A 27,251-nucleotide genomic window follows, 5' to 3' on the forward strand; every position below is an offset into this window, starting at 1 on the left:
GCTGCTATGAAGTCTTGACAAAGTACAGACCTCTTACCTAGAAAGGATGCTACTTCAAACCACCCTCCCCTCCTTAATTCGTCAGACCACCCCCAGGGGACCATAGAAACTTCTGAAGCAGAGTATTGCTGGGCAGGACAGGACAATACTTAGCCCCACAAACAACTCTTTACAACTTTACCATTGTGGTCAGGTCTAAGACCTCTTTAATTCACCAGGATGACCTTGGAGGGGGCAGTAGGGAAAGACACTTAAGGAAATTTCTAATCCAGCCTACATTTAGGCCCTTGTTGAATAAAATGCTATAGGGTGTCTCCAAAACAGGGGGAAAGGAAAATTTCAATACATTCTCATGGGAGCTAATGAAAGGTAATTAAGGTGAATCTGATCAGCAGTATCTTATTAGAGAAGCATGTGTAGGAACTATCAGTAGCCAAACAATTCCTCTCTGTTCAATTTGTTTTGCTCAAAACCTGCTTAAGGTCTCTGCCAATAAGCCAGCTTCTGAAATGTTCTCAGAAGCCAATAAAACGACTAGGCAAATCTTGTTTTCTTCCTGCAAGGAACAGGCAAATATTTTTGTTATCTTCTTCAGCCACAGTATTTCCAAGTGCTATTGAATTAATTCCTCAGAAGTGCTTTATGAAATGTGCTGGGGATGTTCTAAGTGACTTAAGGTATCCGGATCAATTAACAACTGGGAATTGCAGAGGCAGGGGGAAAAAAGCCCTTATATTCCTCCCCCTTCTTTCCATTTTTTTCTTCTTCAGCATCTTCACTCAATCACTCATAAACAAGGGTTTCTTTGGGGCTCCTTCTCCGTCCTAGATAGCATCTAAAGCGTCAGTTCCTTTTAGGCAAATATAAGGTGAACCTGTCTTTGACGCCCCTGTTCTGATGATCAAGTATTAGATTTGTCTCTAGAAAGCCTTAACTGCCACTTCATTCCATTACATAATCAGTAAGCAAGTGAGTTCAAAAATTCAGATGAACTTTTGCTTTGGGGCATCTCTTGGGAAGATAAATTAACCATATTTATCAAGGAGGTCCTGAAAAATAGAACCCCAAAGCCAAAAGTTTGAAAACTTATTTGGAGCAGACCTGACTCCTGGCACTGGGTTGGATTCTATCTGCTTCGCTGACCTCTAGGAATCCCTCTCAGCTGATATAAACTCCAAAACTACAGGACTGAATCTGGGTAAGCGTCCGCACACGCCGCGACCCTGCACTCCCTCCCCAGGGCCCAAAACACCAATACGCAACTGCTCTGGTGGCCTCTCAGATCTAGAGCACCGGGTTCTTGGGAGCCAGGCACTCGGAGGGGAGACCGGTTCCTGCTTTTCTCGCTAGAGGGCAGACGGGGCCCATGCAAAGCGCCGCTGGCGCCCGTCAAGCGCGCACCCGGCCTCCGCTCCTGCATTCCGGGTCCCGCTCCCGGGCTGGGCTCAGCTGTGGGGCACAGAGCAAAGGCCGTTCCAGGGAGCGCGGAGCGTCCGGATCCTCTGGGGCGCCGGCCTGGATCCTCACCCTGTGCGCGGGGTGCGGGAGCCAGGGTGGGGCTCCGCGCCCAGGTGAGGGGCGGCCCAAGTAGGTTGAGCATGGTCCAGCCCCGCGGACGCCCGTGGGTAGGGCCAGGAGACCGGAGCGCAGGGCGCGGATAGGCGAGGGAGAGGCGACGGCAACGGAGGAGGAGAAAGAGAAGGAAGAAGAGGAGGAGGAGGATCGCGGAGCCCCGGGCGCTCGGCGCACTCACCTGGGCTCTGGCCGCCCGCTGAGAGCGCGGGCTTCTTCCCGGAGCCTCGGTCCTTCTTGCCCTTCCCCTTGCCTCTGCCTTCTCTGCGCTCCGACATCTCGCCCGGGAAGTACACGCTCTGCGAAGACTGCTCTTAGTGAAGGCGACGCGCGACAAGTTTGGTCCGAATGCTAGGATCGGCTCTGGGAAAAGTTTGTCCCCCGAGGGGGGGTAGAGCCAGCGGCTGGGCTGCGGCGCGCGCGCTGCGCGGGGGCGTCTCCTGTCGCCGGCGGGGAGCTCGGGGACGCGGCGTGCGGTCCCGGCCACCTGAGACTGGCGGTCTCTCCGTCTGGCGGTCACGCTTGCTCTCGGGGCGGCTTCTGTCGCGCAGGGAAGTCCTCGGTTCCCGCCGCTGTCGGCTCCCGGCGCGGCCTGGGTCCGGCGCGCTCGCAACCCGAGGAAGGAGAGGCGATCACTGTCCGGCCCGCGCTCTCGTCGCCCGGGCAGCCGCCGCCGCTCCACTCTTGCCCTCGGCGCGATTCCGGAGTTCCGACAAGTTGGGGGGAACTCCTCGCAGGCTCTTTTTCAATTGCCCCACCGCCACCCACCTCCCCGCAGGTTGGAGGCTGGCGCCTCCTTCTCGCCCTCCCCTGGCCTCGCCCCCTCCCTGGTCCCCACCACACCCCCACCCTGAGGCGCGGACACGCCACCGGGAGGAGCCTGGGCTCGGCGCTCGCGGGCGCAGCCCCTTTCCCTCCCTGAGCCCTCCCGGCGGGGGGCGGCGCGCGGGGCGGCTGCCTGGCACCCCCGACAGGGGTCGCTGGAAGCTGCGTGCAGCCGCCCCTGCTGCGCCCGCAGTAGCGGAACCGAGCGGCCCCGGGCGAGGCAAAGACCTGGGTAGGGACCGGGGCTCGCGCTCCGCGCTGTTCTTCCCGCCAGGCAGCGCCAGGGAGGGCTGGTCCCTTGCCTCCAACGCAGAGAAACGCTGGAGACGAAACTTTGCAACTCTGACACCTGCCCGCCAAATTAGGCTCTGGAACCCGTAGGAGGGAGAGGAACGGTGATGTTTTCCCATTATAGTTTACGGTTCAGTCTTTTATTTAGTGAAAAACCCCACACGCCCGTAGGGCCAAGACAAACATGGAGTGGAAGGGGGTTTGAGTGGAAAGCGGTTCTGGATACACAGGAAGGGCTCAGGGAACCTCAAGAAGTTCAGCTGGCCCCATCTTCGCTGCCAACAGGATCTGCTCCTTGGATGTGTCTGTGACCTGCCTTCGTGTGTTTAATAACGTGCCTGTCAGAATTCTCATCTTAAGATTTTCCTAAAAAAAATAATAACCTAGTCTCTCCAAAGGAGGTCTGCTAAACTGTCTCTCTCACTACAGCTTAATTATTATTAAAAGCCTGGTTGGAAAGCGATCAATAAAATTACTGCGATAGCTGGAGTCACCCAGTTCTGCTGAGAAAGCTAGTAAGGAGAAGTAGATTGGAGAGACAGAACCCGAGATCCTTAATACGTCAAAGCTAGCTTTCTCGGATTCAAACTTCCCTCAGAACTGCAGGCGAAACCCACTTCGCCTTCCCTTGTCCTCCCTCTGGTGGAGAATTCTAAAGAGCAGTGAAATCCAGAAAACGTTAGCATCCAGCTGCGAAGAACAAAAGTTAAAGAACAGGGTAATCTGCACCGCCGAATGATCCAGTCATGTAAAGAAAACGTTCTCCTAGTTATATCATAGTTGCAGCTAACTTAGAATGTTCATTTATAGGTTCACGTGCTGAGGTCTGGAAGAGGTGAGTACCAAGGGTCCATATGTGAAATTTCCTGACTCCGCTTTAAAAGTGATTTGCTCCTTATTTTCCAGCCTCTGCATTACCTACATACAGACTTCTTGGTATATTTTCTAAAGCCCACCATATTTAAAGAAAGGTGAATTCGGGGGTGCCTCGCTAGGTATGTTGGAAAGGATGGGGGCATAAAGCGTTGATTTAAAAACTGTTCTAAATTAAGAATAATTTTATTCTCCTTTAATTTGCATTGTAGTAAGAACCCGACTCTATTGGGTGGGTTAGGTTGTTAAAAGATATCTTAGCAGTAATGATACTTATTTTGAAAAATTTGATGTCCAAATATCTTCAGATAACCTTCCAACAAACATCACATATAAATTATATTGGGCCATAGAAACAACAAAGTCAGGGAGATTATGAACACTGAATAGCTTTATAGTATTCCACAGTCTAATGTAAACTGGAACTACATGGTGGCTGAAATAACTCAGCTTTCCCAGATGGGGCCACTATTGAACAAACAGGAAACAGCAAAACTCAGAAAAGGGGATCCCTTTCAAATGGGTACTTTGTCTCCAGTGTATAAACACTGTAAGGGCTCAGCATGCAATTGCTGGGTGTTACCAAATATATCGTTATTTTAGAATTGAAGGCTATAAAGCAGTATCTTTTTGGATATGTATGTATGTATTTTGGAATTTAAGTTTCAGGGAGTTCTTGCTGTGGTGCAGTGGTGATAGGATTCGACTGCAGCAACTTGGGTCGCTCTGGAGGCATGGGTTTGATTCCCAGCCAGGAGGAGTAAGTTAAGGATTCCCCAGCCACAGCTGCAGTGTAGGTGGCAGCTGCAGCTCAGATTCCATCCTTGGTCCGGAAACTTCCATGTGCTTTCAGGTTCAGGGGAAAAAAAAAAAGAAAGAAAAAAGCTTCAGATTTTTCGAAATAAAACAGCCAGTTGGAAAATCCAATTTGAGATTGTCCTTCAATTATTCATTTCTGTGGCCAGGGAGTAGCAAATGACTTTTTGTTGTTGTTTTTCATTTTTGTAAAACCTTGGAACTGATCAGAACAAAGGATGGAGAAAGGAGGAAGAATATCTTTGCTTTCTTGAAAATCAAAATAGGAATCACCACTGTCTAATTTTGAAACATGTCTTCATGGTGTAACTATATTAATTTGTTGTGTATTGTTCAGCCACCAGCATCTACATCATACAGGGTATATCAACTCTCAGGTAACATATGTCATCCTGTCAACATACGTCAACTCCTGAAAAATAGAGTGGCAATTTGTAAACACGCAACTTGAGAAATAAAGAAAGACAAAACGGAGATCTTACATTAAATGACAGCTTAAGATAAATGCTACCCTCTACCATGACATTTTTCTTTGGCTAGATTTAACTTTTAGAAGCACTCTTAGAATCTACAAATCTACAATATTCAGCTCTTTCTCTCATTCACTCCCATTTGGAAAATATTCCAAGAAAATTTTTAAAAGAAAAAAAAATGAAAAAATGAAAGAACATGAGCATGTGAAGACAGATTACTTTTTTGGAAAATATTGTGCATATACAGTAATGGGAATTTAATTTTAAAATATGCAAATAGGTATTCTTAACTTTTAAAGTTAAAATAATTTATATAGATGACTTTTTTTTAACTTTGCAACAATTTCATTAACATAGATACATGAATGCAAAAGAAAATCTCCCTCACAAGAGCCAGCTCCAGCACAACAAATAAAGGCACATAACTTATTCATTAATTCACAAAGCATTTAACTGAACTAAATGCTGGACAGGAGAGAAACAGGAAAAAAAAATTTCCCCATTCTCATGAAGGTTAAATTATATGAGAAAGGTATAAAATGAATTATTACAATATATACGAAAAGCAGAGCCAGATATGTTTTTCAGGACCTGAAGCTCCATAAGATTTAGGAAACCTTTTTAAAAGAAAAAGAACACAAAATTAAAAACTCAAATTTAGGTCTGAGAATGTTAAAGGTAACTTTAAAGTGAAAAGCCCTGAAACTTCCTTGGTTTCATAGCAAATTCACTTCTGTTGATTCGAAGCATATTCCACTATCTGCACAATTATGGAGATGGTAAAAAATTATTAACTCAGAAATTAAATACTACTTTCACAGACTATCACAATAAACAGAAGGTATGAACAAGCAATCAAGAGTAATACACACAAAACTGAAACAAGAAAAGACTGTCACTTAAGGAAAATAAGGTGAAAGCAGACTTAAGAATTCACTGATTAGCAGTTGTCCTATATGTTTAGTTAGGTTCTTAGAATCAACACAAGAGTTTGTTAAACAAAAGGACCCTTGCAAAACTGGAAATGGTATCCTCTGGTACATTTGGAAAACAACAAAATTATTAACTAATGGTATCTGTCTGCTGTGAAGAATCAGTTTGATAACAAAGTTCTGAGTTTAAAAACCTAAGAAAAATACTTAAAAAAGTAACATTCAAACAACACAAATGAAATCTGTTTATGCTTTTCTGCTTTGTTTTTAAATATTATCCCACAGCAATAATTGTTACTATTATTTATCTTTATCATTATTATTAATGATAAGATTACTCTCATGACTATAGGGATATCATAGATTTTTAAAAGGATTACACAACTGAATACTAGTGCCTAATTTCTTTTTATAGATTTTTTTTATAGAATATAATTTTTATATTTGAAAAACAGGACCAGTGTCATAAATCTCTTCCATAGTAAGGTGGAGCTATAAGACTCAATAGTCTTTGAAATAATTTCTTTTAAGAAGAATACAATTTCACCCAACTTTTTGATTTCTCTTTCTGACCTCCACACTATTTATTTTTATCTTCTTCATCCCCTTGCAACACATACTTAATATGTGTGTGATGCAAGTATCTCAAATTTATATACAGACATATATGCAGATACACATACACACATGTAGCCATACATTTGTGTACACATCTGTATTTTTGAGTGTATAAACACATATATGTGTGTGGGTGTATGGTTATTGTTTCTCTTTCCTCTTTTGGAAATGAGAAACACTATCTGTATTTGAAAGCAAATCTATAAAATGTGAAGATTATATCTATCTTTTAATCTCCTTTTTTCATATAGCCATCCATGTGAATCCCAGAACCATATTTTGCACCTACTAGGCACTAAACAGTTTTGCACAGAATTATTTTAAATAGAATAGGATGAATGTGAAAAGCCTGGTTCTGATATTACCATTTCTAACAATCAATTACTTATTACCTACCCTGACAATCATCTCTGACACTTCCTTTCTGCAGCCAGCCCCTCCCAAAATGCTGTCATTTTGACTTCAGTCTCCTTTTATTTCTCTTCACTAAGTAGCACCTAAATCCAAGACTTTGTCTTATCTTTGCTTTGATCATTGTAAAGCTTTCTGCCTGGACTCTTGTTCCCTTCTATTATTTTGCTACTTACAGAAGTCAGAGGAGTCTTTTTGAGATGCAAATCTAACCCAGTCATCCTTTGTTTCCCAGAACCATATCCAGTGTCCTTGAAAGACTAGGCTGTGCCTAACTCCAGCCTGATCTCACTATGCCTCATCCTTCACTCTATGCCTCATGCATGGAGCCTTCTTTGCAACATGCCTCTAAAGCCTGTCATTCTTTCCAGCCTCAGTGCCTTTGCACTTGCTGTTTCCTCTGCATGCGTTTACCACATTTTACCTAATTCCACTTATTGCTCAGGCTTTGACTGAATTTCAGTTGCTTTGAAAGACTTTCCATCACCTTTAAAAAAAAAAATTACATTATTTATTCCCAAGGTTTTGTTGTTATTTTTTCCTTTTTAGGGCGGTGCAGCATAGAGAAGTTCCCAGGCTAGGGGTTGAATCAAGCTACAGCTGCCGGCCTATGCCGCAGCAACACCAACACCAGATTCAAGCTGCGTCTAAAACCTACACTGCAGCTCATGGCAATGCTGGATCCTTAACCCAATGAGCAAGGCCAGGAATCAAACCCACATTCTCAGGGATACTAGTCAGGTTTGTTACTGCTGAGCCACAACTGGGACTCCAACTTTCCCTTACCTTTGAAAACTTAATTTCCCATCCCACTTTTACATCTCCTTCAAAACATTTCTTCTGGTTTGCAATGATTTTTGGTATGTGATTTTTATTTTTACAAGAATCTTTTTTGTGATTTTTTTTTTTACAGTATTTTTGTGATTTTTTTTTTTTAACAGTGATCTGTTCCCTCTGGATAGTAATCTTTTTGAGGACAAAAACTGATTATTTCATGTTCTGTGTTATATCTCCAGCATTGTGCCTGTTTCATCATAGCTGATTATTACATTTTGTTAATAGGTGAATAAATGAGGATAAATAGAATGGCTTGAATATGTATATGACTATGCATACATATATGTGTGTATGCTTCTGTTTATTTTGTCAAATTCTAAAATGATAATGATCCTTATGCTACCAAGCATGACATTTAGGGATAACTTCTGTTGAATAAGCCTTTCTAAGAACAGGCGTATAGAATAAAAATCTTGACTAAGCAGTATAGTTCCTCAAATTTTTGAGAGGTGGGGTGATAACTTCTGTGAAATGGTAAAAATCCCAAGAAAATACTTAGCTTTCTTTCCTAAATTGCCTCTGCAAATTTCACTTGTAGGTTACACTTATTAGCTCCATTTCCTCCCTTGCATTGTATAAGGTGTCAGAGAGACCCATAAAAAGCTGGGTTTTAGCAAGGCTGTTCTAACAAAATGATAATGGATGAAAACTTTCAAACATAGCATTAACAGAGAGTTAAACACCCCTTTCTAGTCTTGGGTATAATATAAGGTTCCTCTTCCCATAAGATAATTTTTCATTTTACAGACTAGTAGTAAATCCATTATAGTCATTTCAGCAAGTTGTGCCCACTAATCACCTTACAATTATTTTTGAGTTCAGATTTATCTCCCCTAATATTTTCTTTACTTCCTATCATGCATATCCATGTAGCTAGTGCAAAGGAATTTCCCCATATATGGTGGGGTTCAGAGTCTGCGAACATTTAATACCCAGCCCAGAGAGAGATTCAGAGGTTTCTCTGTCTTTCAGGAATCATCTCATAAGAGCCTCTCCAAGGTTAACATCTTCCCTTTTGAGAGTCACTATATTCATTATTGTGAAAAGATTCACCCTTGTTAAATTTATAATGATGTTAAAATATAAATTTCGGGTCATGAGTGATGAATTAGTACTTCAAATATTTGAACAGTGAAAGTAATTTAACAGATCAACTCTTTGCTTTGGTAGGTCCCAGAAGAAACACCTGGTAGAAAGCCTTTCCAAAACAGATTATAGTATATAGGAAATTACTTCATAATGTCCTGGTGATAGCTGGTCTGGATGCAATGAAACCCGGACACACAATATTATGTACCTGGCCCAGGCATATAATAACCCCACAATTTTTCTTTTTCTTTCTTTCCCATATAATTCCTTCTAACTTCCTTATAAATCTTTATGAATACTACCCTCCCCACCTTTTTTTTTTTTTTTTCCAGTTCCTGTTCAAGTTAGAGCCCAGTACTTCATATATCTGACTTGACTAAGGATTTTTAGTTTTGAGCTAAGAGCCAAACCTTGAACGTTCTCAGTGGAATGTTACAGTCAGCTCCACCCCTGGACCCAGGCCTAGAATTCAGGTTCCTTTGCAACAGAACAACTTTCAACACACTAGATGTTTGGGAAATGTTGTGTATGTGTGTACTGAAAAATATATATCTTTCAATCTCATTCATTTGGGAAAAGAATTTCACGAGTATTTACGACTCAAGAAAGCGAGTCATCTTGTAAAGATGATTTAGCAGAACAATTAGCTAACTTGACAGAAACTAAATGACCATCCAAAAAATAACTGGTGACCAATCATGCAAAAGATTGCACTCTTATGGAAAATGTTGTCTTCTCTGCTTAATCATAAAGATTGAGTTTGTTCCAACTCTTTTGCATAGATGGAGACCACCTAGTTCAATGGTCCAGGAAGCTCTGGTCTGGCCTAGGGTCTTATCCAGCAAGTAGGATTCTTCAGAGTCCAGAAAAATCCTGGGGGTGGTTCTGGAACCTAGATATTCAACTGAATGTCTAAGAAATATATTTGGATTAGCATTTGCGAGTGATCTTTGTTCAGTCCTAGAACGGACTAAAATCTTTGAGATCCTATAAAGCAGATGCGTTCAGGCACCAAAAATTCCATCAGTCCACTTGGGACTTGTGTCATCAAGAATGACCAAAACCTGGTATTGTAGGTGGGAAGAGGTCATTTTTACTTAGGTGTCAATTATCTTGCTTTGGGAAGTATGCCGTCTTTTTTTTATTTTTCTCCTATTGTAGTTGTTGTGGTTTCCTTTTTCTCCTCTTACCTAAGAAACTTTCATTAAACTGTTATCAATTCTTTGCTCCCTTGTCCTACAGCTGAATCTGTCCTGCCAATTTCTAGTGCCAGGTCACCTCAATTACTCAATTACCTAATTTTTTCCATGAGTGTTATCTTTCCACACTCTAACAAAGAAGCTAGAACAAAAACCCTCTCTTTTGACCCTTTCTTTCCTTTTAGGACTGAATGGTCTTTTTTGTTTTGTTTTGTTTTGTTTATCAACTCAAGAACTCTATCTCCTCCCCCAGCTCAGGACCAATCTCATGGAACTGCTCAAAATTCACCAGTGCCTCCCCAATTGTCATATGAAGTGTCGTCCTCTTAGTCCTTATGCTTGGGAACACTCTATACACATCATCTTGAAATCTTCTCCTGAGACTCATAGTAATATCTTAGTGGCAAAATTTTTTTCCTTTTTTTTTTCCCCTAATTCTTTTTTCCCCTTACCAATTATCATAAATTCTGGCTCAAAGCCCAATTTTAAAACTATTTTTTTCTTAACTATAAGGTAGTCCTAGAAAAATGTCATTCACTGCTACTATATCAAACCTTGAGAATTCAACAATGTGTATGTTTATGTAAATCTATTTTTTCCTAAACTCCAAGCTTCCATTTCCAACTACATCAAACTGAACTGTATATTAATCCCCATCTTTCCCTCCGCCTCAAAACAGACATGGCTGCAGATTAGAAACTAAATGTCATCTTTCATTTTTCTCTTCGCATCCTTCTTTCCTTCCCTGACTTCAGCCATTGGATGCCCTTATTCTAGCGCTCTTATTCAAAGCAACTTTTATTCTCATCGCCCATCTCCTTTGCTTCTCTCCTGATCTGGGTCCCCAGTTATTCTTTGACTCCTCCCTACCCTCCTTCCCTCCTTTCTCTCTTTCTTTCTTCCTTCCTTCCTTTTTTCTTTCTACTGCCCTTTTGCAAATTCTACTCTTACTGCTTCTTTAGTTTCCATTCTCACATCCAGCCACCCTCCTTCCTGCTACAAGAGTTAATCTTCTAAAATACAGCTGTTATCTTGTCATCCTTTATATAACATCTCTCTTAGATTCCTATTGCTGTAAAGTTGAAACTTCTCCTTAGAGGGTAGTCAGTGTAAGTGCTGCATAAATATTCAACCTCTTTTTCTGTCTTTTCCCGGTATTTGGTGTATGCTGGTCAGACTGAACGGTATCTTTTCTTACTTCTATGGCTTTAACTCTGTTTTTCCTTCCACCTAAAATTTCTTTCCCTTTTCTGCCTAGTAGTCAGACCCAGCTCAAAACTCACCTTTTCTATTCCCCCCTGCTGTGCCTCCCACAGAATCAATTGCTGCTTCACGTGTCCTCCATGTATGTCTTTTCAGCTTAGCACCTTTGCTACTGTCATTCTTTGTTTTCAAGCCTATCTCTCTGCTCTTGCAGGAATGATGCCTCAGGAATCAGATATCTCCATAAAGCACACATCTGACGTATGTGTATTAAAGTGAACAGACTATAAATGCACTCAAGAACTCACCATTTACACTGAATTCAACTTCAGAGTGACTGAGCAGCAGTTGAAGGGTTTTGAAATCTTTTCAAGGTTTAACTTTTTACTCCCACGCAAAGGGGACTTTCATAAAGTAATCGCAGCTCTTCCAAGCTCTGTAGCTCTACCAGCTCTATCTTCGTTGATTTGTTCAACCAGAGTTACAGTTAGCAAGATTCAAGAACTGCTGGTTTCTGTCACTACATTTTTATGTATTTAAATCCATTTGAGCCCCTTTGTGATCTATCCTGTGCCTTTTTTGCCCATACTAAAAACAACAACAACAGCAAAAAAAACCTTGTAAAATACTATCAATACTTGTTATAAAATTTAACTCATCCCTTCTCTGTAAAGAAAAATAACTATGATGTACAGCTTTAATTTTGATTTCTGAAAAATTTAATAACTCTGGAAGGGAGAAGTAGTCTCTTCAGAGGTGATTTTTTTTTGATTGTGTAAAATAGCCTCTCTCTTAGAGATCCTTGGTCACTCAGCAGCCCCATCTACCATTCCCTACTTTCTGCTTATGTGTCTAAGAGCCTCTGAGAGTCATGGTCTCCACCTTGGACCTTAGATGGAAGCCTGTCTTCAAAAAGCACCAAGGAACCAGGCAGAGATTTGAATTCTGACTCTACTGCTTCATAGCTGTCTCCCATCTGCAAAAGGGGGATGTCATTACCTATGGTAACAGGTTCCTATTGTGAGCATTAAATGAACTCATGTGAATCAAGGGTCTAGCCAACAAGAGACACTAGGAAAATGGCACCTATAGTGGTTGTCACTGTCCCCTGACTTCCAGCTGCTGCTCCTACAAAACATCTCTGAATCCAGTCTAACTTTACTGATAGGAGTTTGATTCCAAAAGAATAGGCAACTTTTCTTTAACGTTCTGCAATGACTGAATAGGTAATTCTGAATTATGTTAGACCTATTGGCACTAAAGGCTATAAAGAATACATGAAATGCATGCAAGTCAGATATTTCTCTTAAGGCTACAAAGAATAAATAAAACTAATAAAAATTAGATTTTAAAAATGGATTTGAAGTTTCCACCACACTGCTCCTAATGCACTTCCTCTCATCATCCCTTTCTGAGTTTTCTGTAGGACAGATGACTCTTAACTGGCTTAGTGGGAAGCAGCAGAGAGAAAAAGGAAGTATAAAAGGAAAACTAGTACTCCAATGAATAGAATATTTAGTAGGAGATTTAGTAAACAGAATTCTAACTCTAATCACAAAATTCCAGCTTGTCCTCATGCACACACCCTGTATGATCCCCTCTTCTTGACTATGGGTGGGCCCTATGGGTATTATGTATTATGGCTTTTAGGTTATCAATCAGTTGACTTTGAGTTAACTGGTTAGGTGGGTCTGACCTAATCAGGTGAGTCCTTAAAAGCAGGGCTGAGCCTTTCCTGAAGAGAAAGATCATCTTACCTACTTTGAAGAAGTAGCTGCCATGTAATGAGAGGATCACATGTCTAAGAATGGAGGGCAGCTTAAAGCAACTTGGCTGACAGCAAGAGAACAGGAACCTCAGTCCTACAACCACAAAGAAGTGAATCCTGCCAACAATGTTAATGAACCAGGGAGAGGACCTGTGCTCTATATTGGAACACATCCCAGTCTGTGCCTTGATTTCATCCTTATAAGACTCTAAGCAGAGGACCCATTTATGCCCTGCCCAGACTCCCAGCCAACAGAACTGGGAACTGATTAATGAGTGTTGTTTCCAAGTGCTAAGACTGGGGTGATCTGTTACAAAGCAATAGTAAGTCAATGCAGGTATAAAAACATTTTAATTGATAGAGCACTTTAGCCAGCAGATATCAAAGGGGGTGGGAAACAACAAATAGGAAGAATGTCTAGATCTGTAGTGACTCTCCCATATCTGCCACTTCCCAGCTCCATGCATTTGAGGAGCCACTTAACTTTCCCAGCCTTTATTTCCCTTATGTGTAAAATAAGCTGAATGATGGACAAGATGTCTCCAAGGTGCTTTCCAGGCTCTAAATATCCTCTCACATTATATTTTACATCCTTGGGTGATAAAATTCTTTTTTTTTTTTTTTTGAGAGGATTAAAAAAAGACATGTGGGGAAATGGTGTGGAAAGTTTCACAGACAGCAAGATCAAACCCAACTCAGAAATTCAAGCACCTCTATTTGTAGACCATCCTGTCTCCAGGCCTCTCTCTGAGCTTCAGCCAGACATACAGGCATTAAATGGACTCCAAGGTTTATAAGCTTCATGCACAGGTCCAAGGGGATCTGAAGAGCCGTGGCTTTTTTCTGTTTCTGGAGGGTGGAGGTTTGTTTTTATTTCTCACTGGGAGATTTTTGGTATATGCTTTGTGCCAAAATATCAGTAAGATAAAGCACCTGCCATGGAGATGAATGCTAAATAAACTTTGATGTGCATTCATGGTGGATATAATGAATGTTTCTATAAATAATAACAATTTAACTCAAAACTTTATCACAGCCTAAGGATTCTTTAGGAAAATGTGTCCACTCCTAAGGAAGGTCCATGGTCCTGAAGAAGCAAAACTGTTGGCATGGATAAGACATACATTTAACAAAGCTGTTTCTGCTGTGGTACATAAGTTTTTATCTGTTGATCTGTACAGATAACCCAAACGGAAACTTCTCTGTGAGACAGAAAAACAGAGTGAAATGTTTCAAGAACACAAAATCAGCTAGAATGAAATTACAGCTGAGTCGTTTAGAAAGCAGTTCCTCTCAACAAGATTTACTATGTTACTATGACTAGATGAATTCATTCCATTTCCCAACCTCATTAAAGCATAAAACACTTCCTTAAAGCCGCTTTGGCTCAAATATGTTTTTCAAGAAAAGTTGTGGTATGCATTAACTAATTCCAAGAAACCAAAGTAATCTAAAATTTTCAAATCCTGGAACAATCTCAAAATGCTCAATATAATACAATTTAACTCAACCCACAGACTATCTAGACAAAGAAAAAATGGATAATGAAAGAACATAGTGAGCCCAATTTTGACACATTGAACCCCAATTCTGAAGGAAATGTTGGAACTGAGGTTTGAACTACCCAGATTAATCTGGAGACACAGATGAAATTGTCTACACAATCAAATATCAATGTTTTTGTAGACAGAGTCTCAAATCGTCAATGAAAGCTTCTCATGAACTATCCCCAGGTGTTTTAATGTGATGATGGAACTAATATTTAACTGGAATTATATGTCTTTAAACACATTTTCCACATCTTGAAAATATCTGTGAACTCAGGTGGAATTATGGTGAAACCAATAAAACTTAAGCTTCATAGCTCCACACTTGCAGACGTCCCTTCCAAGGGCTGTAACTAATTTTGTATTAATCATTTTCTATTTTTTTTTTCAAAAGGGCCTCCAAAATTAACTCCTATTTGAAGGAGACTATGAATATAGTTTGAGGAATATCATAAAAAGGCAGACAAGTTTAACAGTTAGGTTTCACTTATTGACATTTCAATAAATAGTTGTTTTTTCTTTTAAACTATTTAAGTTATGGCTTTTGCATTATCAGCCAGAATGATTTAGACCATCCTCCTCACTACAGAGAGCATGCTCTGGTTACCATGCTTTGAGCACATGGGTTTGTAAAGCTTCTTCAAGAGTTTCACAGTAAGGGGCACATGTGCGGTAGAACAGAATGTCCACTTCTTGTGGTCACAAGTGACATCTGTTTGCCATCACCATCACTGACACCATGACAAGAACTGCCAAAAACACTGTTCTCTTTACATATATTTCATATAAAAATGCTCCAGAGTACAAAAATAATTAATATTTTTTAGCATTACTCGTTGGCCTAGTCTTTCTTCTTTACATTGCAAGTCCTAAAATGTAAGTACCATGCCTGATTATATTGCTCACGTGTCATGGACCAAAGCTCTATCTGCCTTCTTGATGATGAATGTATATTAATATACACATAAATAGAAGATAAGTTTTTTGAGGGCAGATTCTGTGTTATTGGAATTTTATGTCTTTCATGGTACTGAATACAGTGATTTCTACCTGTTGATTATGTTGAAAATATTTGATCAGTAATGAATGAGCCTGTTTTCTCAGGTGTTTAGTTAACCAACTTTTCAATTTTGATAGACCCTAACACTAATAGTTTTCTCTTTAAAAGTGCTAACTGTATTTTAAAATTTTGTTTTATTTTTAATTTTGGGGGGTATTTTTTGATTTTGTTGTTTTGTTTTTAAATGTATTATTTTTAAGATAATTATTTTGGAATAGAGTTAAGTGAAGAATGTCAATAGTGAGAAAACAGTATTAATTCAAAAGGGATTGTGCCAGCTCTGCATGAGTCTGTAGTTCTTTCAAAGTAGGAAAATAACACAAGTTAATCATTTAGGTTAAACTAAATTAATCCAATCAAAACGTTTAATTTACCCAGTGTAGACCTAGCCTAAAACTAGGATATAGAGGTATTTTATAGCTATGTGACTAATCCAAATCACATTTATCTTACTTAAATTTCTAGAGTTTCATATCCTGATTACATGTTATTTCCAAATAAAGGAGTTTAAGATTATACTTTCAAGGTCAAGCTCTTAACAGCAGTAATGTTTTTCTGTTGTTTGGTAATGACGTCTTCAAATGTTATTATCATAGGAAATTGCGTATTTCTTCTATTGTTTGTATATATGCATTTATATACACAAGACAACATTTGTTATTTCTTCCAGTGTTATGGACATAAGCTATGAAAAACCAAGAAAAAGTTTTATATGTGGAAGGAGAAGTAGTCTTTTTTTTTTCAGGTTTTTAGAAAAACCTCAGCAATTCATGCCAACACATAGTAAACTAAGACATAGGTTTTTTTTCCATAAAGTGCCAAAATACACAAGTGAAAATGAAAAAATATTAATTTAGAGAAAGGTTTTCTTAGACTATGGAAATTATCTGCAATTTTTGCTTTTTGGAAAAATTTTTTAAATTATGCAGATGTGATTTATTTCTTAAGGCATTATAAAAATTAAAATTTTAGCATAATCATGAATAAATCATATCTAGTATTGAAAAGAAAATTTTGTTGGGAGACTTTCCACATACAAGGCTTTAAAAACAACTCTCCATAAAATTCCTATTAATGCAAGATCATTGAGCCCTCCATGAATTATAAAACTAAAGATTCTCTTTGTGACTGAAGAGAAATTGTAATGAAAATAGCATTATTTACAATGTCAATTATAATTTTTTTTAAATGCTATATCTTAAAGCAAATGTTTCTAAAAGAGAAATTCTAATACCATTAAGAGCAGCTTGATAAATACAGCTGTTTTCATCTTAGGGAAAAAAGCCTATTTATCCAAGTTGGTTTAATTGCATTTCAAGTGAAAACATGTTTTGTTCTCATTAAGCATCATTTTAATTTCTGATAGAAAGCCACAGGCTCTTAGAAATAACAGCACCTTAGCTGCAAGGACAGGAAAAAAAAAAAAAAAGCAAATATTTTGACAACATTTAGAACACAAATTAGCTTCAATCAGGCAAATAGTAAAATTAGGAAATTTTCTGATTTATAAGAAAAGTGAGTATAAGGTAAGTTAGCTTGTGGACATATTTGAAGAATCTTTGGTGATCTTTAGTAAAGAGAAGCTCTGATTAAGCCATAATCCTAATAAATATTATTCCCTGAAATTTTAGGTGAGTTACTGATACACAGTTGAATCAAGGCTTTGCTTGACTTGTATATATGTGATCCCTGAAAATGAAAATGTTTATTGCTTAATATGATAATTAATTATTGATAGAGAAACCATATTCTATCATGCCCAAGCCATCCTGCTTTATATCTGTGGTCCAGGTATAATTTCTTTCTCTCTCTTTTTTTTTTTTTTTTTTTTTTTTTGTCTTTTTGCCTTTTCTAGGGATGCTCCCTTGGCATATGGAGGTTCCCAGGCTAGGGGTCTAATTGGAGCATAGCCGCTGGCCTACGCCAGAGCCACAGCAATGCAGGATCCGAGCTGTGTCTGCAACCTACACCACAGCACATGGCAATGCTGGGTCCTTAACCCACCGAGCAAGGCCAGGGACTGAACCCGAAACCTCATGATTCCTAGTCGGATTCGTTAACCACTGCGCCACAAAGGGAACTCCAGTCCAGGTATAATTTCTAATAGCACTTTTGTTCACTCTGAAGCATTCCTCGTATTGGTCCATAAATCATAGTCACTCTAGCTATAAGGTATTTTGTTTAGGGAATTTTCTTTTTTTTCTTTGGGCCATCACTCCTTTAGCATTGCCTTGTATGCCAGGTATTGTGCTAAGTGTTTTCTATATCACTGTGAATTCTATAAGTCTTATTTTTCACTATATCTTTAGATAGACAAATAAATTGAAGTTGAAAATATAAAAATTCTATACCTTAGAAATTACCTAAGACTGGGTCTATGCAAAGCCCTTAGTAATACTAAAACTGTTTCAAATTTCAAAAGGTCTTAGGTATTTGAGTGTGCTATCTCCTTTTACACTGCCCCAATAGCATTTGAAGATGGATTTTTTTATTCAACTTGCATACTTTCTCTTTTTTTAAATCCTTCTTTTATATCTCTGACTGAAAATCTTTGGCAAAAAAATACCAGTAAGAAACTTCATGTTTCTTGACCATACTGTCAGAGCAAGCTCTCCTCTGAATGTAATTAATGATTAATTGCTTTTAGGGAAAAAATAACAAAGCAGAACCACAAAAGTGGACAGAATACAGTGATTTTCTTGGAAGTATGTATGAGTGACTGAGGTTTTATTCTCCCCTTTATTAGGAAAATTTCCAAAAGATTACAGGATATTCTCAATTTTCTTCTTTCTCTCTCTTTTTCTAGATTTGTTTTTCAGAATTTTCACTGAAAGTTCATAGTTAGTACTTTCCTGGTTTTCTCATTTCTACTAAGTCACAGATAGCATTTCCCAAGTACAACTAGGTGTTTAAGCCCTGAACACCCAATTGTTATGAATAAGTAGTTTGGTTTGGGGATATAAAAACAATTACTCACTAGAATTAAATGCCTACCTTTTACTAGAACAACTTTGCATAATCTTATTTGTGCATATGGTTACTAAAAAATTTTGTATGTCTAAAGTGGATGGAACTGAGGGGAAGGAGTGAAGAATGGAGATATAAAACGATTCTAATTGAGAGACTTAGAAGATGACATGATTATTGGAGTCATTTTCAGCCTAGAAATTAAATGTCTTAATTTATTATTGAAAATATTGTTTGGGGACTTCCCGTCATGGCTCAGAGGTTAATGAATCTGACTAGCATCCATGAGGACGCAGGTTCAATCTCTGGCCTTTCTCAGGAGGTTAAAGATCCCGTATTGCTGTGAACTGTGGCAAAGGTCACAGACGTGGCTTGGATCCTGCATTGCTGTGGCTGTGCCTGGCCAAGTTGACCCCTAGCCTGGAAACCTCCATATACCGCCGGTGTGGCCCTAAAAAGCAAAAGGAAGGAAGGAAGGAAGGAAGGAAGGAAGGAAGGAAGGAAGGAAGGAAGGAAAGAAAGAAAGAAAGAAAGAAAGAAAGAAAGAAAGAAAGAAAGAAAGGAAAAGAAAAGAAAAGAAAAGAAAAGAAAAGAAAAGAAAAGAAAGAAAAGAAAAGAAAAGAAAAGAAAAGAAAGAAAGAAAGAAAGAAAGAAAGAAAGAAAGAAAGAAAGGAAGGAAGAAAGATAGAAGGAAGAAAGAAAGAAAGAAAGAAAGAAAATGGTGTTTGGAAATATAGACTATGGACATAAAGCTATAGTTGCCACACTCAAGTGTCAGTCATTATTTAGTGGCCTAGTTTGCCTCCCATGTTTCTATTCAAATTTAAACTGAGGCCAGGATTGGAGTGAGTGCACAATTCTCCACCAGAAAGATTTCAGTGAAAGTTTTACAGGGACCAAGCCACGTGGCAAATTAAAGCCACGATATAGAACAGCTTCTCTATTATCTATTCAGTTGGTGGAGGAGGGAGAATAACTCTCAAAAGGAGCCAAGATAAAAAGAACCACGTGACAAACTGCAAGTAGAGTTGCTATCACTAAATCAGGTTATTAAAAAAAAATCAACTTCTGTTATATACTATATATATATGTGTGTGTGTGTGTGTTGTGTTGTATCTGTATACATATATAGTATATATAACATGTATATATGTTGTTATACATATAATGTGTGTATATGTACATATACAGATATATACATATGTGTATATATATATTGTTATATTATCAGTTAACTAGATACCTACTTACCTTCAAGGTTACTTGAGAAAGCAACCTCCCAAGTTCAATACTATCTAACAATTTGTTTGCATAACCAACACTTCACTCCATGCTTACTATGTACCATGCTTTGTTCTGGACTATAAGGACACAGAAATAAGGGATACAAAGCTTTACACTCATAAAGTTTATACTCAGGCAATAAACAACCACATGTATAAACACAGACAATACTTTCAAGTAGTCACAAGTGAAAATCGCAACAGTGAAAGGGGATAGATAATGGTGGTATGGCGATTTTACACAGTGGTCAGGGCAGAGTACCTGAAAAGGGAATAGTTTAAGAGAGACTTCAATGATGTTAAGGGATGAGTCACGTTGAGATCAGAAGGATAAGCATCCAAAGTGCAAGGAACAGCAGTTGTAAAGGTCCTGAGGCAGGAGTAAGCTTGGTGCAATAGAGGAACAGCAAATGTGCCGGTGAGGGCATAATATGAACAAAGAGAGGATGGTAAAAGATGGCCCATCTTATGGACCATGGAGACCATGGGAAGACATATGAACTGAATTCTAAGTGGGTGTAAAGTCATCAGAGAGTTTTAGGAAGGAGAGTACTGTGATATGGTTTATATTTTTTAAAGACCACTCTAACTGCTACATTGATAATAGATTATAGGGGGGAAAGAGTAGAAGCAGAAAGACTTGTTAGAAGTTAATTATAACTCTTCACTTGAAAGACAATGGTGAGTGACAAGAGAACTGGGGAGAAGTGATTGGATTATGGATATTCTCTGAAGCTGGAGCTGGCAAGGTATGCTGAGTGAGAAGTGTAGGTGAGCATGAAGGAAAGAAAAGAAACAAAGAAAGGACTATTAGACTTTCATCTGAGCAACTGTGTAAAAGGTAGTGACATTTGTTGAAATGGGGACCAATAAGGGCAGAGTGGGATTTGACAAGGAAGGGGAGATAAGGAAGTCAAGAATTCCCTGGTAAGTTACTAAACTTGAGATGTCTGTTAAATCCCAAGTGCAGATGCCACTTAAGTACTGTCTGGAGTTTAGGGGAAAGGTTGGAGCTGGAGATATGCATTTGAGGCTTATCAATATATAGATGGAATTTAAAGTCATGAGACAGGATTTCTTAGGTGTAAGACAGTGTAAATACAAGAGTAGAGGACTGAAAATGAAGTCCTGTAGCCCTCCAACATTTAGAGATCAGGAAGAAAAGAGAAAGCAAGAAGAGGAGTCTGAGATGGAAAGACAACGGGTGGAGGGAAAAAAACAGGGATGTGAGGTGTCCCCAAATCCAATGGGATAAAATGCTTTAAGGAGAGAGTAGGTCTATATCTGCTGGTTATTTGGGTATGATGTCTCCAGAGAGTTCATGAGTTTAGCAAGGTGGAGGTCACTGTTGACCTTAACAAGAAAAATCTGTTGGAGTGATGTGACGCTAAGCTTGATGAAAGGGAAGGATAATGAGGACTTGCGGTTAGAAATGAGAACTTGAACTCATGTGTTTATCACCTGTGTATGCTCTGCCAGGCAAACCCTGGCATTTTTTCCTCTCCATTGTCTTTACATGCCTGTCCTTAAAGGTATTTTTTCCTATCTCTTTTCTTAAGGTTTCTCTAGACTTGAAGTCTCTAATGGGGTGTGGGGAAAAAGAACCAGAGAAAGGCTCAGGAATGGAAGCACCAGGTACACAGGAAGTTGGGATGAAAAGGAGGAGGGGGGCTGAAAACAAAAGGACTGAATAAATGAAAGTAAGAAGCATTTAGATACACAGAGCTACTCCAATACCTTGAGTAGCAGATGACTACACAGCCTAGAAGAAACTTCAAACAGTTCTTCACTCAAGTTTTCAATGATAAACCCACCTGAATGGTCTAATGATAGCTTAATATTAGGATTCAAAACTTCTGGTTGAACAAATTAAAGACCTATAATTGCAATGGTCATTCTGATGGAGTGTGTAGGGAACACTGGGCAAATGAAATTCTATGCAGATAGAAGGAGAAGACAGTTAACACATGATTATTGAAATAACCCAGGTTGATGATGTTAAACTTCCAAACTTGCATTGTCCATGAATGGATGGGAGAAACACAGAATGAACAGAACACATGCATATGATGTGATGGGTGGAGTAAAAACCTGCTCTGGGGTTTTAAGACCAGGTAACTAAGAGAATCAAGCTTCCGTCACAGAAGCTGTTGAATTTGGTTTCAAACCCAATGAACATGGAGAGACAGGATACTCAGCTGGCAACCTGAATGCTTTTTTTTTCCCACCACATCCCATGAGAGACTTCAAGTCTAGAGGAACCTTAAGAAAAGAGATAGGAAAAAATACCTTTAAGGACAGGCATGTAAAGACAGTGGAGAGGGAAAAAATGCCAGGGAAGAAGAGGCAAGAGAGAGAAAGGGGTGATCAGGAAGAAAGCAAGAAAATCAGAGGAGTTTGCTATCATAGAAGGAAGAAAAGAGGTACAGTGTTAATCATTGCCAAGAAACCAGGAAGAATAAAATCATGGGGACAAGTCTTTAATATAGAAATAACTTTGAAAAATCTGATGTAAGATACCAGTGAGGCTGAGATAAAAGGAAAGAGGGGGAGTGATGAGGAAAAGGGAACATGAATGGAGATTGTGTGCTCTCAAGCCTTTTTATCTCAAAACTCCTTTTACTCTTAAAAGTATTCAGGACCCCCAGAGAGCTTTTGATTTTGTGGGTCATATATACCAGTATTTAGTCTACGGGAAATGTAAAATTGAGGAAGACTTTTTAAAAATTTTTATTCTTTTTTATTTTTTAGGGCTGCAGGTGCAGCATATGGAAATTCCCAGGCTAGGAGCTGAATCAGCCTACACTGCAGCCACAGCAACATCAGACCCAAGCCATGTCTGAGACCTATACCAGAGCTCACAGCAATGCTGGATCCTTAACCCACTGAGAGAGGCTAGGGATTGAACTCGAATCTTCATAGATACTAGTTGGATTTGTATTCACTGAGCCATAACAGGAACTCCTGAGGAAGAATTTTTTTTTTTATATTTTCATTAGAGTTGATTTACAATTTTGTGTCAATTTCTGCTGTAAAGCAAAGTGACCCAGTCATACATTACATATATATTCCTTTTCTTATGTTATTTTCCATCATGCTCTATCCCAAAAGATTAGATACAGTTCCCTGTGCTATAGCATAGGACCTCATTGCTTATCCATTCAAAATGTAATAGTTTGCATTTTAAATTTATCAGTTCATTTAAAAATAACACCAATTTCATTATATGCTAACATAAATAGCATCATTTTATGGAAAATAAGTATATTTTCCCACACAGAAATAATTTTAGTGAGAAAAGAGCTTTTCCTTGACATTTTTGTAAATCCCTTCAATGTCTGGCCTAAGAGAAGGCAGCCCTGGATTTTCATATGTGCTTCTGCATTCAGCCTGTTTCCATGTTTTGTTTTGGTTGAAGTATATGTAGAAAAGCTGGCATCAAACTGGTTGCAGAGGGGACTTCTTGAGTTCCCTTCTAGGACCATTAGAGGTCCTCAAACCAGGTACTGAGAATTCTGATGTAGGAAACCTCTCTGAGAAATTTACAAAAAATAGACAAATTGGGTGGCTACTCAAGGGAGTATCAGATTTGAGGCAAAGATTCTGAGTTTCCCTTGTTTTCAAAAATAAGGAAAATCTAAGGATGTTTGTAAGTCCAATGAAAGGGAAGGAAACAAGAAAGGGAAAAACTGAAGATGCAGGAGAGAAATGTTGAATTGAGGTCCCAAGGGAGGAAGGGCAGAAGCAAAGGGATGGGGGGCAGGGTGGCAAGTTTAGCTTTATAAAGAGGGAGTGCTAACTTTTCCTTATGACACAAAAGCATTTTTCCTATTTTTTTTTAATTTTAGGATTATAAAGACAAGTTAAATCTAAAGAATATTCTATATCCATTTGCCTTTATTGTCATAGAGATAGAACCTATAATTAAATTTTCACTGTATATCCACATGACTTAATATTGCAGAAAGAGTAAAAAGAATAAATACCGGAGTTCCCTTTGTGGCTCAGTGATTAACGAATCCGACTAGGATCCGTGAAGATACATGTTCGACCCCTGGCCTTGCTCAGTGGATTAAGGATCTGGCATTGCCATGAACCGTGGTGTAGGTCGCAGACGTGGCTCAGATCCTGCATTGCTGTGGTTGTGGCATAGGCCAGCAGCTGTAGCTCCAATTCAACTACTAGCCTGGGAACCTCCATATGCCATGGATGCAGCCATAAAAAAAGCAAAAAAAAAAAAAAAAAAGAGAGAGAGAGAGAATAAATACCATTTATTTCTCCTTACTATACTGCTGGCACTGTGGTGGGAGCTTTATATACATTACCCCATTTTCATATCACAGCAGCCCTATAATATAAATACTCTTATCTCTAGTTTACAAGTGAAGAGCTTGACTAAGTAAGCTATCCATATACACACCTGCACAGAGTGGCTGGGTTCTAGCCCCTTCTATTATATACTCTGTTACATTGCTTCCACTTTTATTCTTTAGATGATAATTCCTGAAGATTGAAGAGTTATGTCCCTATGGGGTATATGCATGTGCACTGCAAACACTGAATAGGAAGAACGCTTGTGAAAATGTGAGAAATGTAGGTAAAAGTCTACCCTGTTTGTACTTTGCTCATGTGCCCCCAACACACAAGAAGCTCTGGTAACACCAGAAGGAAATACAAGTTTAGGGGAACTTCTGACAAAGTTATTTTGATAAAACAAGGGCACAAACAAATTCAAGCTTATCTATCACAGATTTCAAATCTCTTGGAGTGAAACTGTTCGGCTTGGCTTGGTTTTGATTTGGAAATCTCCTATGGTGTCTGATAGAAGGCTCTAGGTGTCTTTTATATCACCAGATCATGGACAATTTAGGAAATACAATAACACAACATGTATGCCACATTATTTTTAGCTTTTCTTAGCATCCCCCAGTGGAAATCTGGATAGTGGAAAAATCTACACAAGCCTGACAGTGTTCCAAATCCCACATGAAATATCATTATTATAATATTTTCATAGTATTATCTGAAACCATTTACTTCTACAAGTTAATGCTTCCCTCCTCCCCCCAAAATTTATAAATGATACACTTGGCTTAATCAAAACTCAACCTTCAATTTGTGGCAAGAGATATCCATTAGATTCACAGTCAGCCCTCACTGTCTGCAAGGGTTCTGCATTGGAGGGTTCAATCATGGATTGATAATTCCAGATTGGGGAAAAAATTCCAGAAAGTTCCAAAAAGCAAAAGTTAAATTTGCCATGCGTGCAACTATTTACACAGTATTTACATTGTCTTAGATATTATAAGTAATCTAGAGATGATTTAAAACATACAGGAGCATATGCATATGTTATGTGCAAATACAGCACCATTTTATATAAGGGATTTGAGCATCCATAAATTTGAGTATCAGGGGGAGTGGGTCCTGGAATCAATCCCCCTCAGATACGGTATATGTTTTAAGAGTTAGCAAGTTTCAGTGATCCTCTCTACAAAACAGAAACAGGTCATGGACATGGAGTGCAGACTTGTGGTTGCTGGGGGAGCAGGGAGGAAGTGGATGGATGGGGAGTTTGAGGTTGGTAGATGCAAACTATTACATTTAGAATGGATGGGTAATGAGGTCCTACGGTACAGCACAGGGAACTATTTCTAATCTCTTGGGGTAGACCATGATGGAAGATACCATGAGAAAAAGAATGTGTATGTGTGTGTGTGCGTGTGTGTTTGTGTGTGGGCGCGCATATGTATGTTTGACTGGGTCACTATGCTGTGTAGCAGAAATTGACACAACACTATAAATCAACTATACTCTAATAAAAATTTTTTTAAAAAAAGAGTGAGTTTTAATGTTTAGGGTAAAAGTATCCATTAAAGAAACTAGTTCTAATTACAAAGCCACATCAAAATTTTCAAAACAAACAGCTCCTGCTTTCCTTTACCAGATTTTGATACACTCCAGTTATCTCAAGGAACTTAGTGATTCTCAAACCTAAATTAACTTTAACTCCAAAATAAATAACTCTCATTATATGGCAGGATTCAAATTTAGTGTAGGTCTATCTCATAGCTGGAAATAATTTTTTTTCTTTTTGTTTTTTTAGGGTTGCACCTGTGGCATATGGAGATTCCCAAGTTAGGGGTCAAATCAGAGCTGGAGCCGTTGGCCTATGCCACAGTCATAGCAACACCAGATCAGAGCCATATCTTTGATCCACACCACACCTTACAGCAATGCTGGATCCTTAACTCACTGGGCAAGGCCAGGGATTGAACCTGCATCCTCATGGATACCAGTCAGATTCATTTCCATTAAGCCATGACAAGAACTCCTGGAAATAATTTTCAAAGTCTAAAAAAATCCCATGAAGGGAGAAAACAACACATTGCTGTTATAATGATATTATAATGAATACAAAAATATTAATAAAATAATAATTTTATAATAGTCATTAAAGTATCAAATATTAAAAGGGCTTATATGAGAAACTTATTTATTTATTTATTTTACAGCTATACCTTTGGCATGTGGAAGTTCGCAGGCTGGGGATCAAATCCAAGCCACAGCTTCAGCAATGCTGGATCCTTAACCCACTGCACCACAGCAGGAACTCTGTTCTTTGTTTTCTTCTGATGAAGTTTCTTACACTTAGTTCTCTCCCTCTCAGTGCGATACCGAGTACCACAACCTCCCTCTTCTAGCCTCACCCCACTTGCACTGCTTGGAAGTTCCATCCTGGAAGCTGTAACAGGAGGAGTAAACTTAGTCTTTATTACAAAGGAAGGTTTTTTTCATGGAATTGAGCCTAAATGGAGACCTAAAAGATAAGGAGTGCCTCCCTCAGTGAAGAGGAGTGGGAGAAAGTGCTCCAGACAGAAAACGAGAAGGGGGGTAGGGGGCGTCGGTACATTCAAGGAAAAGACAAGGCAGCAATATGGTGGAAGAACAATGACGTCCCTTTAGACTCCAGCTGCTGACTCTAACCACTCAGACAGACCATGCTTTGTCTCACATAGGTGGGAGCAGGTAGATGAAGGGACAATACAGTTTCCAACAGATTTCGTGATCTTATTTAGTCTGACTAAAAATTACCCATTTTTACTTACAGAATTGCTAAAATGTATTCCTATCACCACAGATTGTCAGTAGAGTCTCCTTCCAATCCTGTAGAGAATATGTCATCTACCACTGGGGGATAGTAGTTGCTCATCAAACAAAACCATGAATTATTGTTCATGATCAATTCTCTAGTCACAGTGAATGATAGCTGATAATCTTACCTGAACAATAATAAAACCTGAGCAACCAAATATATAACTTTGTTTAAAACAATTTCTTATTCATCTACATGTTAAAAGTCAATTTCCAGTGTATCAAATTTTTAACCCTAATCACATTTTCAGTAGTCATACACCTGATCCCAAATACTTGGCTTTTTCCTACATATTGGGATAAGCAACCATTAAGTGATGCTTCGACACTAA

At 38.9% G+C, this 27,251-nt stretch overlaps 1 protein-coding gene across 23 annotated transcripts in view; it reads right to left on the bottom strand.

Annotated features, from left to right (window-relative positions):
- Positions 1 to 27,251, bottom strand: part of NRG1 (neuregulin 1) — a 1,062,032-nt gene that overhangs the window by 210,035 nt on the left and 824,746 nt on the right. For 10 of the 23 annotated variants that reach the window (XM_085000112.1, XM_021076398.2, XM_085000110.1 and 7 more), the window contains exon 1: positions 1,754 to 2,372. The exons of the other annotated variants lie outside the window; for them this stretch is intronic. In XM_085000112.1, coding sequence (XP_084856238.1) covers positions 1,754 to 1,850 — 97 coding nt within the window. In that variant the 5' untranslated portion in view covers positions 1,851 to 2,372. Of the gene's footprint in view, positions 1 to 1,753; positions 2,373 to 27,251 lie in introns of those variants that run through there. 23 annotated transcript variants of the gene reach the window in all.

Source organism: Sus scrofa, chromosome 15 (genome assembly GCF_054392235.1).
Source record: "Sus scrofa isolate SSC_HxYL_T2T_F1_AM1 chromosome 15, Sscrofa_HxYL_maternal_Yorkshire_Landrace_v2.0, whole genome shotgun sequence".
NCBI classification, from domain to species: domain Eukaryota; kingdom Metazoa; phylum Chordata; class Mammalia; order Artiodactyla; family Suidae; genus Sus; species Sus scrofa.